The following is a 20,066-nucleotide window of genomic DNA, read 5'->3' as shown; positions in this document are numbered from 1 at the left end:
TAAAATCATTACTTTTTCTACTAAACCCTATAAATATTTTATTGAGGTATACATACACACCAACAAATTATTAACAAAGACTTCTCTTAAAAAGAAAAAGAAGCAAGAATTATATACGATAATGAAGAGGAGAAGAGAAAACTAATTACACTAATATTATGTCATACATATTTCTTAAACAATTGTTTCTAATTATTATTCACCAAATCCTAGCCGCCTCCTTTCTCTCTTTAAAGTTTCTCTCAATCAAAATTTCTCTTGTAATACAAATTTCAGGAGGAGGAATCCTTTTCTAATACTAAAAAAGAACATTAATATATTTTTCAAAGTCAATATAAATATAAAACTAAAACTAAAAAAGAAGAGAAAAGAATATTTAAAAAAAATAATATATATATATATATATATATATATATATATATATATAATATCAAAAAGAAGATAAAAGAACATTAATTTATGGTTTTTAGTTACTTTTTAGGGACAAAAACACACCAAAATCAAAGAATGGTGGTTCTTTCAAATTTCTTCCAGACCTTTTTATTTCGCCACGTGGCAAACTTTGCACCATTTAATGGAGAAACATAATTTTCAGTACACTGAAAAATCTCAGAGAAACAGGGGAGTGCATTGGAGTGCTTCTACAAGAATCAAACCAACATGTCCATGGCATCATCTCAGCAAACCTTTCTAACCAACGCCCTCACTACTCATACCCACAAACCCAAATCAAGAATTCCTTGTTCTGTCTCCTTTATCAAATGCAGACACTCACCTGATGACCACCAAGACTCTTGCAGGTAACTACATGTCTACATGATTCTGTTGACAAGCTTTTGTGACAGAATGAACAGATTATTTATGGGGTTATTGAATTTGGCAGGAAGAATGAGAATCAGTTGGCAAAACTAGCTATAGTGACACTAGCTGCTGGAGTGTTGACTCTGGGTTCAGTTGGTGGTGCATCTGCTGCTAAGTCTGGTGGTAGAGTTGGTGGGCAGGCCTTCCGTCCATCAGGTCCTAGACCATCACCCAGAATTAATAATAATTCCAGGTAATTTTTGGAGGTATATTGCCTTTGTGATTTGAATTGGGGCTTTTGCTTTGAAACCCCTAGAATTAATTAGATGTCTATGAGCTTAATTAATTGCTAAGAGATAATGGTCTCATGGGTTTTGAACTGGAACATGTTTAATGGTGCTGTTGATTTAGACGTTGATCTTCTAAATACTGACATTCTTCTGTTTTATTTATTTTTTGCTGGGTTTTCTTGTGGTTTTGTGTTTTTTTTATGTTCTCTTTTAATCAATCATCATTCATCAGTGCACGCATTTATCTTGAAGTGAGGAGTTGAAGTCATTTCAAGTTATTAAGATAATGTGTAGCAAAAAATGATCCCTTAAAGATAGACTTGTAGCCTCTCCTTAATAACAATTATCATGCGCATGAGTTTTGAGAGCTGGGCTTGTGCAGAAAAATCAAAGCTTGAAGCATCACCTTCCTGTAAGTACTGTATGTCTATGCCACATTAGGGAATAGGAGTTACAATCACAGCGAGGCACTTGGGTTTATGGATATGGAGATGGGGTATGTGATCTGCCTGCCTTTGTCCTTAGAAACCGGCTGCATACAATGAGGATTATGTCTTCAGCTCCTCTGGTGCAATTTCTTTATACACTGGTTATGTTGCAGGTTTCGTTTTCTTTATCGAAAGCCACTTCCCTTGATCTGAAATCATAAGTTGCAGATTCTTCTATTGGCTTTGAGTTGTGTATATCTGTCCTGGAGCCTCTCTTCTTGCTAAAAGATGCTAGCCAAGGTCACTAATCATTTAACGGATAAAAGTTAATTAATAGACTTGTGTAGCAGCTAATCCTTCACAGACTTTGCCAAATTTGGATGATTGCTATTAAAGAACCTTGATCAGGTGATAGATTCTTTATACTACATGATATTGAGTCAGCAATCACTGAGACCTTCGGCATTGGAAAACAAGTTGATAAAGGTACCAAAAATTTCAATGAATCTGAATTAGTGTCAATGCAAGAATTCCTTATCACTAATACTCATATAAAGATTATATATTTTGCTAGGATGGATGGCAAGGCCTTCGAGGACATATAGCCCATCATAAAAGTGTTGTCTATTTTAAAATTATTTTCTTCTTAAAACATAAACATAATTGTTAAGCCAATACGGTCTCAAGAAATCTTGCATGTACCCGTATTGTGCCCTTTTAAGTGAGCAGCAATCACAAAGTGGGCCAATTTCAAGAATGAATGTTGAAAAGAGTTTTTGTTGTACTAAGGTGGTTGATAGACATTTTGTCTTGAAGGATAGGTTTCACTCTTCTACATCAGGAGTGTACTCTTCCCTTGAATCTGTGCACGAGAATTTGATTTTGTAAAGATATCCTGTTCTACTTGTGGTTATCTATGGAAGTAAAGGGAGCTTAAGATAATTGGGTTCCTATTTTTTGGAGATCAATCTAATTATTTTGGGCATGTATAGCTTGGGTAACTAAACGTTTATTTTCTTTTTCCTGCTTCCATTGAACTTCGGCAAGGGAAAGCTTTTTCTTGGTTTCCCCCCCGCTCTCTTTGTTCTTTCGATAACTTCTGATTATTTTGAAGATTCATTCGAAATGTCGTTGTCCTTCTTAGTAAATATTGGGCACTGTATGATCTGTGGTAGGAAATTTTCTAAGCAGCAAGTAGGAACATAGAAGCACTCATATATAATTCTCCAGTTAAAGTTATCAATTACCAACATATACTGCTGTATTTCCCTGTCATTTTATCTTTTACTTCTGTATTGTATTGGTTGAGAAATATCCAAAGAAATCCGTTACCATCATAAGAAGTTGAATGTGTTATATTACTTAGAATTTCATTGTGGAATTTGATGACTCAATTCTCATTCCTTTCAGTACCCTTTCTAAGGATTTTTTTTTGTCTTAGTGAATTATTCAAGCAAAATATGCTGATTGTGTATAGTTAATGTATTCCCATTTCTGATTCGACAGGACCAACATATATGTCAACCCACCGGTGGCTCCTCCTTTAGTTGGTGGTTACGGGTATGGTTACGGTGTACCATTTTATGGTGGATGGGGATGGTCACCATTTTCATTCTTTGCACCAGGTCCCAGCGTCGCAGTAGGTATCGGAGGTGGATTTGACGTCTTTTTTCTGTTTATTTTGCTCGGCGCCTTTGCTGCCGTTGTGAGGAGATTCACAGAATCAAGAGATGATGAAGACGAATACTAGAATCATACCCACCTTCAATACTCAAATGTAAAGTGAAGTTACATATATGCAATTCTGAGAAAATCACCTACTCAGTGTTTGTATCGTGTACTGTAACTGTGTAATCACTCGAACCTTAATGATCACATTATTGTAATTGTGTATTAAGAAGTATTTTCGAAGTGGGTTTGTTGGGCATGGAAGTGACTTGGTGTAACGATGAGAATACTGAAAGAGCCTGTTGCACTGGGTTCTGTTTCTGTTATTTAATAGCGTTGCAGATGTTGGAGACAAAAATTTGGAGAGATCCATAGAATCAAGGGATTATGAAGATTAATACTAGTGTTAATGTTAAAAGGGCAGTTACTTAGCAGCCTATGTATTTTCCAAGTGCTTTTCTTGCAGATGGAAGTAACTTGGGTTAATGTTAAAAGTGCAGGTACTGCTTTGAGTGATGCAGGATGTAGCTGAAGCAAAGACAAATCATGGAAGAGAAGAACAGAGAAAAAGTAGGGGGATTTGAAGGTGGGGGTAGAAGAAAAGGGCAGAATCTATAAAAGACTCCCAAGAAATCACACTTTATTATCAAAACAAGTTATGAGTGGTCTCAGCTTTTACACTCAGCAGTACACACTTCCAACCTCACCAGTACAATGCATCCTAATTGTCTGCATTTGAAATCCTCTAATTCCTCCACTGACAAAAATTTTCTTTACAGTGAAAAAAAAAATTGCAAGCTCAAAGCAAACCTGTGACCGTAAAGAATACCAAGCAGCTAACTCAGCCGGGGCAAAAAAATAAATAAATAAACTAGAAGACAGTAAAAGAAACCAAAGCTAGACATCAAACCAACAGGAAGGAAAATTTGGGAAAAATCTGTGATTCTTTTTGTCAATCATGAAAGCAAGATTCTTGGGAGCAGATGCAGCTTAAAATGCACTGATGTCCCTCCCATTCGCTCCCGAGAAATATAATTATACTGCACCAAAAAAATAAACTTGTGAGGTTAGATAGACTAGTCATTCAACTAAGATTATCACAAGGGAAAACTAATGTAAATATGAAAGCATACTTATTTCCACCTGCCATCCTAACTGTAGGAAGCTGAAGAAAAAACAGATGTACCAAGGAGATTCAAAACAGTTGAAGGGACATTTTAAGCTTGTTCTGTTTCCATTTAGGCATTTTATAAAAGGCAACCTTCGCCATTCCAAACTTTTCACTGAACTCTTCCGATGACAAGTAAGTCTGCAAATGTTGAACAGTGTCTCAGCCAATTGTCAGAGGAAAGTTCTATTTTGTATGGACAGTTGTCAGGGGAAAGTAAGCATAGAGGTTAGCAAGCTAATTCAATTTCCTTACCTCTCGCTTGGTCACATCAATTTCTGTAATAGGATCAGTTGAATTAATTTTCAGACGTTCATATGGGTATATCGGGAGTCCGTCGTCATCTTCAGCTTCACCTTCTTTCACATCTTCTTTTATGGTGAGAGATTCAATTCTGCTGCTCATGGGGTTCTCCTTGGAATTTGAATCTGGTGTTTTGGGTGCTTCTGGGCTCCCTTTGCAAATGACAATGAGGCATATCAATTTAAAAACCTAGAAAGATATCTGGGGTACTAAGATAACTCAATTCCCTTTAGCAACTGCACCAGTACTTACCTTTGACAGATCGAGGTATAAGACTCCCCCGTGCAGGTGGTGGTTGTTCAAAACTTGAAGTCAGTGCAGCAATAGCTGAAGATTTGGAAGGCCGTTCTGCTGAATTTGGGGTTACTGATTTTGGGTAAATCTTTCTAACAACTGGTGGTGGAGTTGAAAGGTTCCTTGCATTGGAGTTCTCAAAATTAGCAGCTAGTGCATTAAAGGCTGGCGACCTACCCCTCACGCGAACTCGATCAGGACTGAAAGACATGCTTCTGGAACGCTGTGATTTATCTGGCACACTAGACCGACCTCCATATGATACAGGTGTTCGTCGTTTGGGTTTCTAATTATGCATCAGAAAATAATTACCAAACCGAATAGCAGGAACAAGAATCCTAAAAAAGAAAGCGTACAGGTAAAAATGAAGAAGTCCTGGGCCTGAGTTTCCTAGTCAAAATACTATTTCATTGAACTGTATGCTACATTTGATCCTATAGCTATTAGAATAATTGGTCTAAATGTACTTTGACAAATTCCAAGAAAAAGGACTTTGGTTGTAATTGTTGTAACCAGTGTCATAGGGGGTCTTTGGTCAAGTCACAAAAACAGCCTCTTTGTTATGGAAGGTAAGGCTGGGTACATTTGCCGCAACCACTGAGGGAGCCCTCTTAAGAGAACCCACAGATCTGTGCTGGATATGTGCTCGATGAGCTTCCCAGGGTGCTGGGGAGAAGGATTTTCCTTCCCACATGCAGATTCTTTACACAATCAAAGAAAATATAAGGTTTTGCATCTACCATAAATCTTCTGCACTGCTTCCAAGAGTATTCTATTCAGAGATCTCAATATGAGTTGGTACGCAACAATATCACACATCATCTTAAGGGTTCAAGCAAAGCCAATTGGTGACAAGCAAGGAAAAGAAGTAAATAAAGGGGTTTCATTACATAGTTGTGGGTTCTAACTACAAGATTAGTGTGTAACTGATAGAGTTTAGTAATGGTTTGTTTGTTTAGTACTTGAGTAATTTGGATTTTTATCCTCTGGTTGAAAACAAGATTAGCCTTTGAGTGGCAAGGCCTTGTAGGTTACCAAAAAAAGGCAAGGCCTTGTGTGCGTTTAAGGAGTTCTCCAAATAAATCCATGAATCTCTTCTATGATCACTTTTTGTTTCTTGGCATACTATTATTCAACTATCTAAGGGATTTCCATCTAGATTTTGAATTTTCAATGTCCTACAAATAATCAGATGTGTAACTTCATAATATGATCATAAGAAGATGGCAATTTGAAGACTTTGATAGTTGTACAGGGCAAAAAGTTCACATCATCAGTTATTTAAGACCACTTCTTCTTACCCACCCATTCCAGACCAAACAACTATTTTTGACACACTTACGTTTTTCTGATAAGTCATGTTCTTTAAAAATATTTATTATTATTAGCTTGAGAGGTGACTTGAACCTTGTCCTGCTTCAAGTCCTAAAGAGTAGGACTATTTCCAACTCTTCTAGATTTATAAAAGCCGTCATAAAACAAAGAGGCTTTCATGGTATTACTTAATTGATTAATCTACATTCTACAACCTCTTGATATCAACAGATGACCAAAATTGATGGCTCAGGCCTCAATCTAAAATATTAAAAAGCCAACCATTTTACTACTTTTTCCAGCTTCTCCGTCAAACTTTCACCGTTGTTTTGTAAAATTTTCATTAGGATTCAGAACTTTTCAGATATAAGTTAAAAGATTTAGACTAAGGGCATGTAAGACAGCTGATCATGCTCATTTTTTACGTCAATAGCTTGTCATTTCTCGTGCTTTAAGTGATATAAGATAATGAGCACATGCATTCCATCTCAATAATTTGATATTAGAAAGGTTAATTATTTATCAACAGAACTTTATATCCATCTTCATTTGTTGAGAATGAATAATAATCAAGAGAGACCCAAAAATGCCAAATAAATGTCGTAAAATAAAATCCTGGTAAAATGAAGAAATAAAAAAGCATCTTTAGTAGAAATACCATACATCAATAACTGGAGTCCCTCCACCTTTGACTATGGCCAGCTTCCTCTGGAATGAGTTTCCGTGCATCTACATCCAGTTGAGAACATTAAGCGCACAGTTATAGATCAGCACCAATCAACCTAGAACATAAGTTAGTACTTACAGCAGATTTTGCAGAATCCCAAGTAAAGAAACGTGTGAAGAAAGGCGGTTCACTCCCTTCCATGATAACATATATTGGTGCCTCAGCAGACAAATTTTCCAATAGAAAATCATGTTCAAGAAATTTCTGTGAAAGGTGAGAGGAAAAATGTCAAACAAATGTATGCATGTAGTTGTAAATCATTTAACGAAAAATCACAATAGGCTTATGTAAAATCCAGCATTAATCTAGGTTGATAAGAAATTTCAATTCCATTTACTGCCTCTGAGTCAAATGAAAGATCAAATTGAACTATAATAGTATAACTCCCTTCAGAGGGTATAATTGTCAATATTGTTTCGTTTCAAAGCCTAAGCAACTTACCTCTCCAATAGTTAAAGCATGCACTTTATTGTTGGGGTCAACCTGTTGCCCAACCCAGACAAATATATCCGAATGACAATCCATGATGAATATATCTTCAGTCATCAAATCGTCCTGGGTGAAGTTGTATATCTCTGTCACCTGCGGAAATCCATTTATATTTAAAGTCATGTTTATCTAAAAAATTTGTCATCATATGATCAATATGAAGGCCCCATAGTACAATCTCGGAAATCCATAAGGGGCTTTGCTATGATGTCATGAAGCGTTATAACTTTTTCTTACTCAAATTTCTGAAGTGTTTACTCACATTTCCCAAATCCTTATGCATACTTATAAGGTTTCTCAATATTTCTTCTATATTTTGGAGTATTTTCTCACTTTTCAGAAGACACCCATCACCTTTGAGTGAGTAATCGATTTTACTGGGAATTCACACAATTTACTTAAGTACTAATATGTTTACTCACAATGCCAAAGAAGTTTATGTAAGAAAATCAGAATGACGTAGAAGCATCATAGAAAACTCCTATCCATAAGCATCTATCCCCAATGCACATTTCAGGTAAATACATGGAAATGTTCAGAAATGCATACACCATTCTCCTTCTAACAGAATGTAAATTTTGTTAGAAAAATGAAAAAAAAAGATTTATACCTTCAGATTTCCTGCAGATCAGCGCAAATTTTTGCAATGTCCACAACCACGGGGAAAAAGAAACAATCAGATATTCACTGTCTATACTTACGATAAAGCAAAAAGTAGAAAGAAATAGAAGAAAATTACTTTCCATTACAGAGAATTTATTCACACCTTTTGCAAATGTGCAAGAGAAGAGGTGAGGATCACTTTCAGCTTCTCTCCCAATTTTTTGACTGGAGTATTCAGCTTTTCCTCCTAACAAATCCCAAAATTGCTCTGATTCTACACCTTCCTTTTGTGGCCTGGATTGGAGATTTGGCTGCAGATATTTGGCAAGCTATGAGAAGTATATACTTCAGGAGGCAGATTGCATAACATGGAACATAAAAAATTGAAGATTCGAAACAAAATAAATCTCGTTCTCAGCTGATTGATTCGCATATATGATTTGAAAAATAATTTACCCACACATTGTCATCGGGCTCTTCTGTCCAATATGGTAAGGCAATACTTGTGATATGTCAGGGATTTGAAGGAGTCATATTAATAAAAGCAATCATTCAAACATAAATATCAGACCTTAATCAAATCCAGCTGTCTCTCAATAAGTTCCTGGTCCTCTGGAGTCGTCAGGCTTCCAGACCATGTAAAGACGGTGGAGCCACTATGTAAAATGTAACAGTAGGAGGAATTCAAAGACGACGCAACCTGATCAAAGTTCAACAGTGGAAAAAAGAGAGAAAATATCACTTATAACAGCTTTTACTTGACAAATACTATATCTTTATTCGACAACATGACCAGAGCCACATCCTAAAATGTACTGATATGGTGATTCCTTATTATCTCAAGCAGTCGGCAACTGATGACAGATCTAGACATATATATAGAAAGCAATAACTAGTAAAATAAAATTTACATCCCGTAAATTATGGATAGAAGAAGTCTATATAATTCTCAAATGAATTGAAAATAAAACAACAAAATAAGTAGCATCACTCAAATTCTGAACTGAGCATATAGATAGTTCATATTTGACACATTGCTGGTTGAGAAAAATGAGGAGTCAAGAGCCCAATGAAAATATTGTCCTACGGTGCACAGTGAAAGTAAAGACTCAAATATCAAGATCACAGCTCCTGTCAAGTATTAATGAGGATATGTCTAAACTTCTTGCATAAACTGATAATGAATGTAAGAAAATTCATGCAACACCACATATCTTAGAAACCAATTATCTAAATAATGCAAGCAAGACCAACTGGCAAAATTTTTAAAAATGAGCAATCATAGCCCTAAAGAAATTCCTTCCATCGACTTTAAGGGAAAGTGTCGACTCGAATATTTAGATCACACTGATAGATAACAGCATAACGTACTGGTTCAACTTGTATTGCTTGCATATTATCAGGTCCAGAACCTTGAACTCGAAATAGTGCGATGCCATCTTCATTGTAAGTCTTGTCAGTGATTTCCTTCTCTGCAATGTACTTCTTGTATTCATCACTAACTCCACCCTGATAAACTTTAACTCAGTGTTTGATTTCATCAAGGGAAAAAACATTAAGACTAATATTGACTACTATTAAACAAACTAAATTCATTGACTTAGGTTCTATTGATAGTATCTTAAACTAGAACAAACCTTGAAAACAATAAAGCTCTGAAAGATTGAAAAGAACTGAATCGGTTCATTGCTTTCATAAAAGCGAGCCTGGAAAATATTACAAGATAGTATTATGAGGTACAGAACAGATATCAATATGATTAGAAATAAAACAGGGAAAAAAGAAAACTACCTGGGTAGGCAAAAACTTCAATGACTCAACCATCTTGCTTGCCAAAGCAATGGCTGAAGCCCTTTCTTCCTATTCAATGATATGTTCATAAGTAGTTAACGAAATGATGAAATCGTGATAACAACTTATAAGTATTAACAGTATCATTACCAATCAAAAGTTCACAAAGCAGCAGGTATGCATAATAATGAGCAAATGAATGTAAGTGTGTGAGCAGAGAGCATTTCCAATTCTTCTCAAGCACATACAACGTCTTAATCAGAGTGTATGCACCTCTATCTGAGTAAACGAGCAATAGCTGTCATTCAGAACATTGAAGAATGCAATGCAAACTTTTTTCTTTAAACATCTAACAATCTTGCAGTGTTAGGTAGCCTGTGTACATCACTACATCAACATAAAGGATGGTTTCATTACTTCTTATAGATTCACCTCACCCCATTTCACACATGTATGTACATACTGTTGTGGGTTCACACGGATCAACTAAAGGAAATTTAGCTGCGGCTCTTCTCCACAACTGATTAACTGGATACTTGAAAACCATCAAAATATCATATCCTTATAAATGTACATAAATACGTTGACGAAGCTGAACGCTGGAATGTAAGGCCAGAAATCCACCAAGGAAACACACGCGCAAGCACACACCCATGCCCACGCCCACACAACCAAAAACACACATGCTAACTAAGAAAGATTAAAAAATAAACTCCATTAAAAAGGCAAATGGGCTTGGCCTACAACATACATATTCAGTGTTGAATGCAAGTATGCTATACTATAAGTTGGGCAAAAGGTTAGTAGACTTAGTACAAAGTGCTTGATATTCACCTCAACACTCTGCTTTCCAAACCATGTTCCTATGAGGTATTCCTCTCTATCTTCCCCTGGATATGTATACTGAAAAATATAACAGTCTCCACTGTAGAATTTTGACTGACTGGAAGCTGGAAGGAGAATCTTTTCACTGCCATTAACACGCCAAACCTGTAATGAATTTATTTAGTAAAACTATCAGAAAGCTTAATCTGCACAGACAACTATGTTTTCAGAGTGTGAAATATCTAGGAAGTCTTGTGATGTCAATAACTGACGGGAACTCATAGAACATATCTTTATACAAGTAATATCTTTATATTCCCTTATTTTTTTCATGCTGCCCCAAGTCTTCCATGATATTTCAGAATATCTAAATCCGCGTGTTTGCATAACTTTTCCATGGTTCATGTTATGTTCCTATGAATATAAATTACAAGTTTGACTATCTTACTAGAATTTATAATCTACATTCAACAAACTCTGAAGAACATTTTTTTCCACTCTATCCATAGACATACATGTCATAACACATCTCTTTGATTCAAATTTCAACACCAAGTTCTTACATATCGTTCACAGCATATGGAAAACTACCTATTTCATTTTCTTTTTTTAAGAAAGAAATGGATATATGGAAGAAGCAAAATCAGAAGTTAAATGAGCAAAGAAAATGAAATAAAAAGAAGAAATCTGACCCTTGACATACCTAAGAATTTAGAATTCTAAAAAATTCATCCTTATCAATTTTCAATCTAAAAAAAGGTCATCCAGATAAATTGTTATTATTACATAGTATGTACCTGCAGACTTCCTGTGCAATCAATGTATGGTTGAGGTTCTTCTTTAACAGGAGCAGCTTTCAAAAGGCCCTTAACATTGACCCCCTGACGTTTTAGAAGTGCTACAAAGATGTAGAAATAATGATGAGAACTTCCAATGGACATTAACAAAATCCCACCACCATTTACCATACAAACTGGCTACTAGTTTTTTATTATATACACAAATATGCACACACAAACACACACACACACATATACAAATGTAAACCGGCATTACAAGGACAACATGTGGAAAATCATTCCACCACTGACCTGCAACCTTGCCTCTGCCATCCTCAGAGACAGCCACATTAGCTGTTTGAGGCCATGATTCAAACTTTGACCGAAACATCACCGTCTCAAATCCCTCAATGACACGAATTATGTGAGATTTTGATCGATCAGCACCACGGATTAACTCCTGTTCAGCAAGAATATTTAATCTTAAATAACATTGTACACATTAAACAAAACCTGATTAAGAAAGAACTGGGTGTTACTTCTGCAGCTCCACTTGCACTCTTCCTTTCATCAAGAGAAGTATTTCTCCCCATCCACACAAACACTTCAAGCCCACAATCTAGAAGATAGCATTTATTTGTGTATAGCAACTCCCTTGTCAGAGAAACATCCTCAAGAGGTTCTGCTTGACCATTTTCAACGCTTCAAAGGCAAACATATGTCTGTCAGAACTAATTATTGCATCCAAGTATTATTACACATATTTATTTGAAGAGCATAGAATATATCCATGGATACAGCCCCATAATCCCACTCTGGAAACTTTGTTTCACTAAAAATGAAAGATTAAAGATAATTCTTGCAGTCCGCATCAATGATTTGTTTCCGGTTCTTAATAAACTTTGACCAAAAAAATAACAGTTGTTTAAAAAGGTAAAAAGAAGGAAGGACGAATTCACATACAAACATGAAATCATTAAAACCCGTTTGTACGGGAAAACAAGTTTCAGGAAGATATGAATCATGAATGTAACGGAACACACAGAACAAAGTTTTAAAAAAAATATTACCGAAGTAGCTTAGTATCCTGAGAATCAACTGTCTTTTCCTCTTCATTGGCTGCGTTCCTTGGAAGTGGAGCGAAGCCACCAAAAAAACCCCAAAATTCTCCAGTTTCAGCATCAGCCATCAACTTGCCATCCTCTGTGCAAACAGATTAGTTACTATATCGCAGATCAAATATTACTAGTGAGCTTCCCAACCGATTAATTTACTTACCAATGGCAGCAACCTCACATTTTCCATCATGATAGGTATCTTTTATGTACTGCACAACTTCAAGTGCCTTTGCCCTCTCTTGAATGGATGAATTGGAACCATTAAATTGAAATATTTTAGACTTGGTATCGAGAATAAAAATGTCATCATGATTCAGTGATGAGCGAGTAAAAGTAACCTGTCATAACATCCAAATCCAGTAACTAAATGGACAAAAAAAAACTAGTAATTAAAACCAACATTATTCATCAAAAATAACAGAAAAAAAAAGAGCACACTGATCAATGAGAATAAATCAGGAGAGGGAATAATTTGTCAAGAATAAAGAAGCTAAGTCCACAGACTTGCCTCTTTCACGTGCACAACATGTTTTCCTTTAACAACGAACAATAGTGTCTTGTGCTCTTCAGCTTCAGCATGTTTAAACCCAGATGCAACCCCACCTTCCTGAGGTATGATGCATGGCTTGAAATAAGACAGGAACTTCTCAGTTTCATGGCCCTGTACTTCGCGATACTGAACAGCACGTCCTCCAAGAGCTGCATCCAGTTCAACTGTCTTGACTGCTGCGGTACCTGCTTCATCCTATTTCAACAGGACCGAATTCCCAAAATTACAAGAATATCCGATAGAAGCACTGAATGAGTAGTAAAACTATGTACCAATCAACTCACCTGGGAGGTATCTTTACCAAGCCAATAATGAATATCGTGGCGTAAGGCACCGGTTTTTAAGGCAGTTGTCTGAAGAATAGAAAAGGAAAAAGACATAAGAAGTAAATCGATAGAACTCAGTAATCATACTCATTCATATACAAATCTGAACAATTAACCATTACCTTCAAACCAAGAGTATAACAAAGAGTTAAATCACACAGTATTAAAAAAATCTTTTCACAAATTTCCATGATAATTAGTATCATATGCATTACTAGTATCATATGCATTACAGAGAATATGGCAATATGAAAAATATGGCAATATGAAAAATACAGCAACTAAGAGCAAGTAACAAATATAAGGCTGGTAAAAGTTTTCCTGTAGAAACAAGGGCCATATACATTTACTACAGAAGCCATGCTTCCATTGATGAGAATGTCATTTTCGTAGATGGGATATCAAAAAAATGACCTGCATGATGAGAAAACTATTTGAGTTAAAAGTTGGAACATATAATTTAATTTTGTAGTCCGACTCCACCAACTGAGAATTTACATATCATTTATACAATAAATTTTGTTGGTGCACCTATGTCAGATTCCTCCCCCCCCCCACCCCCCCTAACTGTAGGCTCTTTTTCAGGGAGGTGGGCACAGTTTGGCATCAAGGAAACTACAAGCTTAAAACCAAAAATTTGAAGATGTAACAATATATATTTATTTTTCTGAAAGGCTCAAACAAACTTTGTTAGAAAGGGTGCCAATGGGATTCCACCATTTATGAAGATTATTCCTACTCTATTGCACTCTTTTTGGGAACCTTTCAACTGCAGGATCTCATTTTTCTTGCGTTCTTGAATATCGCAACCAAAGGATTTGCCCTCACATCCTGAAACCTTGGCCAACACATTAATTTAAAATAAATGCCAGAAGTAAGCAAACTGGGATTCATCTTTAGACAGTTTTTATCATTCATCTTTAGACAGTTTTTATCAATCTAAAATCGAGGGTTAATCAAAAATCAAATGAAAGTACTGTGCATAAATAAAATATTAGAAAGCATAACTTCCTTCTCACCATAGATAACCTTATCACTGAACCAAAATGAACAAGGGACAAAGGATGACCATGCCACAATACCCACGAAGAAAGAAAAATGACCCAAAGCCTTACCATTCACAATTATGGCGAATAAAGTGAAGTACACCTACCAATACATTTGTACCACTGGCCTGCAAAACCCTATCGCTCTGAGAAATAAAAGAGTAATTTCCGATTTAAATGGTCGTATGTGTTGTCCACTTCAAGCTTATAATTTGACCATCCACGACATGGGTAGTATACTACTATTGTAATCAACATTACATTCAAAATTTGTCTACCCTCTACAAAAGCATTTTGAAATTTCAGTGTAGGTACCAACAAAGATAGCAATTGTGGCAGTCCTCGTTATTGCAAGCTTTCAGTATTAAGGTTAAAACCGCATTCAACAAGTACCAAACTCCCTGTTTGCATTGAAACTTGATTAACGCACCCACAGATGATCTCCAAGCTTGAATCTCTTTAAAATGCCTCTTATCACGCATATGTTTCCTGTTTCACGGATGCACCTCCTTCAACATCCTTCCCTTTGATCTCAATTTCGCTAAAAGATTTAATCGGTGAATATATCATATTAGTATACAGGAGCCAGTTTTAAATTATTCTACTGAAGGGAAGCCACTACACTTGGCCAAACTAAGAGAATGACCTCACTATTCCAACAAAGTGAAAAATCGTAATTAGGTTTATCTGACACTTGCTAGAGGCCTCCCACCACTATGCTTCATTATCCAGGAACTATAATAAACAGAGCTGGTTCAGGAGCCACAATAAAAACAAACAGAGAAAACAACATCTGCCACTACAAGCTAAGTGACAGTATATTATTATGAACTCTATAACTTCGAACCCATTTTTAGCCTACAGATCAGAGGGTAACAGAAAGGACCATAATCAATCACTGACCTTCAAAATCACATAGGAATCCCCTGTGAAAAACTTTCCATGAGAAGACTTCGGCACAGAAACAGGACGAAAGTTTTCAATCCGCCATATCTCAATTCCACTATTCAGTGTCAAGGAGAGTACAGATAGAAGAGTTAATATAGAAATATGAAAATCCAAGAAGAAAACGAGACCTGCATAACCAGTTGCAGTTGAAGCTGAAACTTGAAATGCTTCTTTATCATTTATTTGTAATTTCAATTTGTTAACAGATGTACTTCCATAATTTATAAATCCAAATACAGATGTGGCATATTTCATAAAATGAAGGATACCCCTTTTGTCCAGCTCCCTGAAACGCTGAATCTAAATCTCTCATGGAAACTGCCATACTTATTCTACAGCTTTAACTACTTGATTCCAGAGATCTTCAGCTTTGAGATATAAGAAGTATTGCCCTGCAAACTAATAACCAGAAGTTATCAGCATGGAACATAAAATCAGACGATATAAATAACATAAAAATCATAAATTATCCAGGATTTCTTGGCAGTGGAGACGATATAAAATGACTGCCAGTTTATAGCAGCACTCAAGATTATACGATCAAATTTAATGCAACAAATCATAAATGAATTGAAGAACATGACGACACTGCCATCAGTTTTGAACTAATTCAGCGACCTTGTTAAGAAGCTCAAAACTCCATGGGGAACATGATCATCGAACACATCAATATTTAGAAGTAAACCTGTGTCATGGCCATCCAACACATTTCAATACGTTAGGAAATATAGTGTTACATATTAAATGCACGTCTGCCTGCCTCCATGAATCCACAAGGCTGTAGTACAAATGCATCAATTATTTTTTCTAATTTACTATTCTGGAAAGAAACCTCCAGGAAGCTCTTCAGTCACAGTTGCAGTAAACTCTAACACCAGATTATACTTTAAGAGGAGGGTTGGACTTCAGATCAAAAATGTAATACCACCCTAACAGAATCACCCCTAAAAAAGAATGCCATTGCATCTTTACAACGAAGGTCATGTATGCATTCTTGAACTTCATAACCATTCAACAATGTACCACACCAAAATTTTCGAGGTTTAGTGTTTTGCTATAATATTACAGAATCTTTTTATATAGATATAAATTTCAATTCTATAAGGCCCAGTTGTTTTCTTTAGATGGAACACCTGCAGAAAGCTTTAGCAGGAATGGAAGCACCAGGAGTGAAATAAGAAATAATGAAGTTTAAATACAATAGCAGCTAACCAAGACATAGCTGAAGTCACATCCCAAAAGCCTTCTAGTTGGCCTTATATCGCATAGTGTTTATTCAACATTAATCTGTTTCGGAATACTTTCTAAACTGTAAATGTGGTAGCAATTAGCAAATAAACAATGCTAAGCTTCGGTCCATTCTACTCAATCAGCTGTCAATCTATATGTCAGTCTGAATAAGACATTGCACTAAGCCTGACTGGTTGAACAATGAAAGACACAATATCAAATAAACAAAACAGTGAACTGCCAAAGCTCATGACGATAACACCAAAAGATAATGACAAGAAATAGGGAACTGCCCAAGCAAATGATGTGCTCCATTTCTGAGAGACTGATAACGGAGAATTTCTCACAAGAGAAATCTGTATGCATCACTACAATAATCATAGTCCAATACAATACCAGTGGCACTGTGGCAGTATACTTATGGAGGCAACCATAAAGAAGGATTACTACTAAATATTAATACAGAAATTAAATAGATCATAATATTGGGATTCTAATTTTTCAGAAGACCATCTTAGAGAGTTTCAGGATCTCCAAAACCAAAATAATGAGAGAATTGAAAGCAAATGCCACACCCCCTACCCAAAGCATATCACAGCCCCCCATCCCAAAAAAAATAACCTTTCACAAATAAAAGTAAAATTCACATCTGGAAACAGAAACTCAAGTTCATTAGGTGGCCCACTCTAAACCCAAATCACGCAACAGAACATGGTTATCAGTCCCAGATCGCCAAAACCCAATACGGAGCACGGATCAAACTCCCATACAATCAAAATGAACAAAACAAATACAAACATCAAAATTGTGGTGCTTTCTATGAAAATCCACAGAGAATCAAACAAAAACAAAACACTCACATGTCATTACCTCATGCAACATAAGAACCAATTTGGGAGTTCCATCTTATTGGGTTGGCCAAAATCAAGCTATAATTTACAAAACCCAAAAGCTGAAAATTCACAAAAAAAAGGGGGGGAAAAAGAGTTGTAGAAAAACCCAATCTTAATTAGCTTACCTGGTAAAGTTTGTTGAGCAACTCGATGCGGAAAACCCGATTAAAGCAGCATCCAGATCCAATCTAACATTGAGAAACAAATCATATGTGATTGTTTCAGAGGTACAAGACCAAAAAAAAAGCTGTAAGGTTGGACAAAAAGTAGCAAAAGAAGTCTTATTAGATAGAGAAATCGAAAGCTAGAGAGAGATAGAGAGAGAAAGAGAGAGAGTGAAGAGGTGCTGTGGAGGAATGATGAGGGCCAGGCGTGCTTATCACTAACGGCAGCAAAAGCCACCCCACAAGAACACACGGATGAACTGTATTTCCCACTAATTAATTAATTCATTAATCCAAAAAAAAATCTTTAACAAAGACTAAACCATCTCTTAGCCGTTAAAGATTCCAACTTTACAACAATGAGGGGTAAAAGAAACACAAAATCAAAAGATAACAAATGAAGGAAAAAAACAAAAGGATCTCTTACAGGAAATTTACGTAGTTGTTGGGATCAGGTGATTTATCTTGCAAATTTTTTTTATTTTCAATTTCATTATCATCGAATAAAATCTAAGACCCATTTTAGAAAAACATCATTACAAGGAAAGAAATTGAAAGCATAAATGAAATGGGATTGGAAGGGAAGCAATGAACAGCAACAAATCTAGCAACCCAATTAAAGAAAAATTGAACGGATACCTCTTATGGCTTTACGGGTAGAATTTGTTGGTATTGCTCATTCAGATTCCTTTGCATTTTTGCTTATACAAGTCTGTCAACTTCTCTCTTTTCATCTATATATTCTCTGTTGCCTATGAAAAAAATTAGTCTGTCATCTTTTCTGCATTTTTTTTACTTTAATCAATAAATTATCTTTCAATAAAAACTGTGATACTTTGTCGTTCAAAGAAGAAATAAAAATAAATTAAAGAATAAGAAAAGAAAGAAAGTCCGAGAGAGAATAGATGGTTGGTGAAGGAGAAAGCTGACTTCCGTTTTGGTAGGAAGAATTAGAAATGAGAGAAACTGCAAAGGCGAGAAAGGGCGGTCACCGTCCAATCCATCGTTCATGCATAGCCATAAAAAGCGAATTTGTGCCTTCCATTCCTTTTTCTTGCTGCCTAAACATATGGGGCCGGGGGCCCTGCAGTAGACTAGATGGTCTACCGCAGGGCCAGCATTAGGGTTATTGGAGATTTAATAAATTATTAAGAAATAGTAAATGCAAAACATTTGGTGTATGGATTAGCATCATGTATGTATGTTTTTAAAGCCAAAAAAAAATTAAATTCATTCACAAATAATTATAAGTCAAATAGGTGTTTGATCCAACGGTAGAGAGAATACTTCGTATTTGTATCAATTTTTTGTCAACCAATTTAGTTTTTCCTTAGTAAAAAATACATGAAGATGATCTAAACACTAAAAACATTACATCTATCATTTTTACATATATTTTTAAAAAAATTTGGTGGCTCAAATAAGCCTAATGCATTAGGGCCCCTCATTCGCCCAAAACATTTAGAGAATCCATTCGGCTCGTAAAACCCCCTTTCTAAATTAGGTGTCACACATGATGTATTTTAACCATCTTGAAAGCCTCTTTATAAACGATACTATAATTATAATCACTCTCTAAACTAAAAAATGTTATAATGAAACCCACAACAAAAAGTGATCTCACTATAATATATAATGTAATAAAACACATATTTCTTAATTCCTATTTGGAATTACTCATGTAATTTATCAAAACAATAATACAAGTAAAAATATCATTGTTCTATAGAGAGGTGTTTATTGAGTGCACGTTTAACAAAAAATTGTGTCCGCTATTTAGAGATGAAACATTTCACCATTGCATGTTGTTGCCTCTTTAATTTGACAAAGAAATTGACTGAGCTATGATAATGCATCCCATTGTGAATGCTCGAACCCTTCTCTTCAGCTCTCTAATAATGATATGCTCATGTAAAAACTGAGCCACATATTCTTTAAAATATGATCATTGCATATCCAATCCTCAATTTATTCGAATTAATGATTGTTTTAAGTATTAACACATAAAATTGTGTTTTGGAAAGTTTAATTTTGTTCGAAAAAATGTGTCTTAGATTTTGTGTTAATTTCTAAATACTTAAATCGATCCACTCTAAAAGTACCTTGACAAAATGTGAAGAATTAACTTGAATTCTCCAACTAGAATAAAATTTCAGTAACTCGATCACTCTTAAATGGTTCATGTTAAATTTAAATCGACGTGGATTGTGTTTATTTATATTTGTAAAGTAATAGAGTGTTGTACTATTTTAATATTGTTAAAATTCTCATCCAAAACCTAAACACACTAACAATATTTTACCGATTCACT

The 20,066-nt window shown here is 35.5% G+C and overlaps 2 protein-coding genes across 8 annotated transcripts; one reads left to right on the top strand and one right to left on the bottom strand.

Annotated features, from left to right (window-relative positions):
- The first annotated feature begins 595 nt into the window (after window positions 1-595).
- Window positions 596-3,451, top strand: LOC120005489. Its single transcript, XM_038855131.1, has 3 exons — window positions 596-800; window positions 884-1,054; window positions 3,026-3,451. Exons 1-3 carry the CDS (start codon window positions 661-663, stop codon window positions 3,267-3,269), a joined length of 555 nt encoding a protein of 184 aa, XP_038711059.1. The 5' UTR covers window positions 596-660; the 3' UTR covers window positions 3,270-3,451.
- Window positions 3,452-3,798: 347 nt separating this feature from the next.
- On the bottom strand, window positions 3,799-18,698 carry LOC120005488 (villin-4-like). 7 transcript variants are annotated; one of them, XM_038855129.1, is made up of 26 exons: window positions 18,395-18,698; window positions 17,717-17,779; window positions 16,087-16,153; window positions 15,738-15,860; window positions 15,424-15,523; window positions 13,433-13,501; window positions 13,107-13,343; window positions 12,759-12,936; window positions 12,551-12,683; window positions 12,020-12,182; window positions 11,793-11,940; window positions 11,499-11,599; window positions 10,711-10,866; window positions 9,877-9,945; window positions 9,723-9,791; window positions 9,457-9,594; window positions 8,657-8,785; window positions 8,249-8,396; window positions 8,093-8,103; window positions 7,435-7,575; window positions 7,072-7,197; window positions 6,930-6,995; window positions 4,911-5,238; window positions 4,611-4,810; window positions 4,321-4,496; window positions 3,801-4,227 (listed from the first exon to the last, which is right to left on the bottom strand). In XM_038855129.1, exons 4-25 carry the CDS (start codon window positions 15,791-15,793, stop codon window positions 4,383-4,385), a joined length of 2,880 nt encoding a protein of 959 aa, XP_038711057.1. In that variant the 5' UTR covers window positions 15,794-15,860; window positions 16,087-16,153; window positions 17,717-17,779; window positions 18,395-18,698; the 3' UTR covers window positions 3,801-4,227; window positions 4,321-4,382. The 7 variants fall into 7 exon arrangements, with proteins under 7 accessions (XP_038711058.1, XP_038711057.1, XP_038711056.1 ...); XM_038855128.1 differs by lacking the exon at window positions 16,087-16,153; XM_038855125.1 differs by lacking the exon at window positions 16,087-16,153 and having other exon boundaries at window positions 15,738-15,867; window positions 18,395-18,697.
- Between the last annotated feature and the right edge of the window lie 1,368 nt (window positions 18,699-20,066).

This window comes from Tripterygium wilfordii, chromosome 9 (genome assembly GCF_013401445.1).
Source record: "Tripterygium wilfordii isolate XIE 37 chromosome 9, ASM1340144v1, whole genome shotgun sequence".
In the NCBI taxonomy this organism is placed as follows: Eukaryota; Viridiplantae; Streptophyta; class Magnoliopsida; order Celastrales; family Celastraceae; genus Tripterygium; species Tripterygium wilfordii.
This window is presented reverse-complemented; position numbering and strand designations above follow the sequence as displayed.

Bases quoted from the DNA above. Each gene is read 5' to 3' on its own strand.
- LOC120005489 (XM_038855131.1), top strand. From the start codon at position 661: ATGTCCATGGCATCATCTCAGCAAACCTTTCTAACCAACGCCCTCACT. The intron at 801-883 runs GTAACTACATGT...TGAATTTGGCAG, and splicing joins GACCACCAAGACTCTTGCAG to GAAGAATGAGAATCAGTTGG. The intron at 1,055-3,025 runs GTAATTTTTGGA...CTGATTCGACAG, and splicing joins AGAATTAATAATAATTCCAG to GACCAACATATATGTCAACC.
- LOC120005488 (XM_038855129.1), bottom strand. From the start codon at position 15,793: ATGGCAGTTTCCATGAGAGATTTAGATTCAGCGTTTCAGGGAGCTGGA. The intron at 13,502-15,423 runs GTCAGTGATTGA...TCTATTCTTCAG, and splicing joins ATTCCTATGTGATTTTGAAG to ACAACTGCCTTAAAAACCGG. The intron at 9,792-9,876 runs GTAGTTTTCTTT...AATATTTTCCAG, and splicing joins TGAAGTTTTTGCCTACCCAG to GCTCGCTTTTATGAAAGCAA.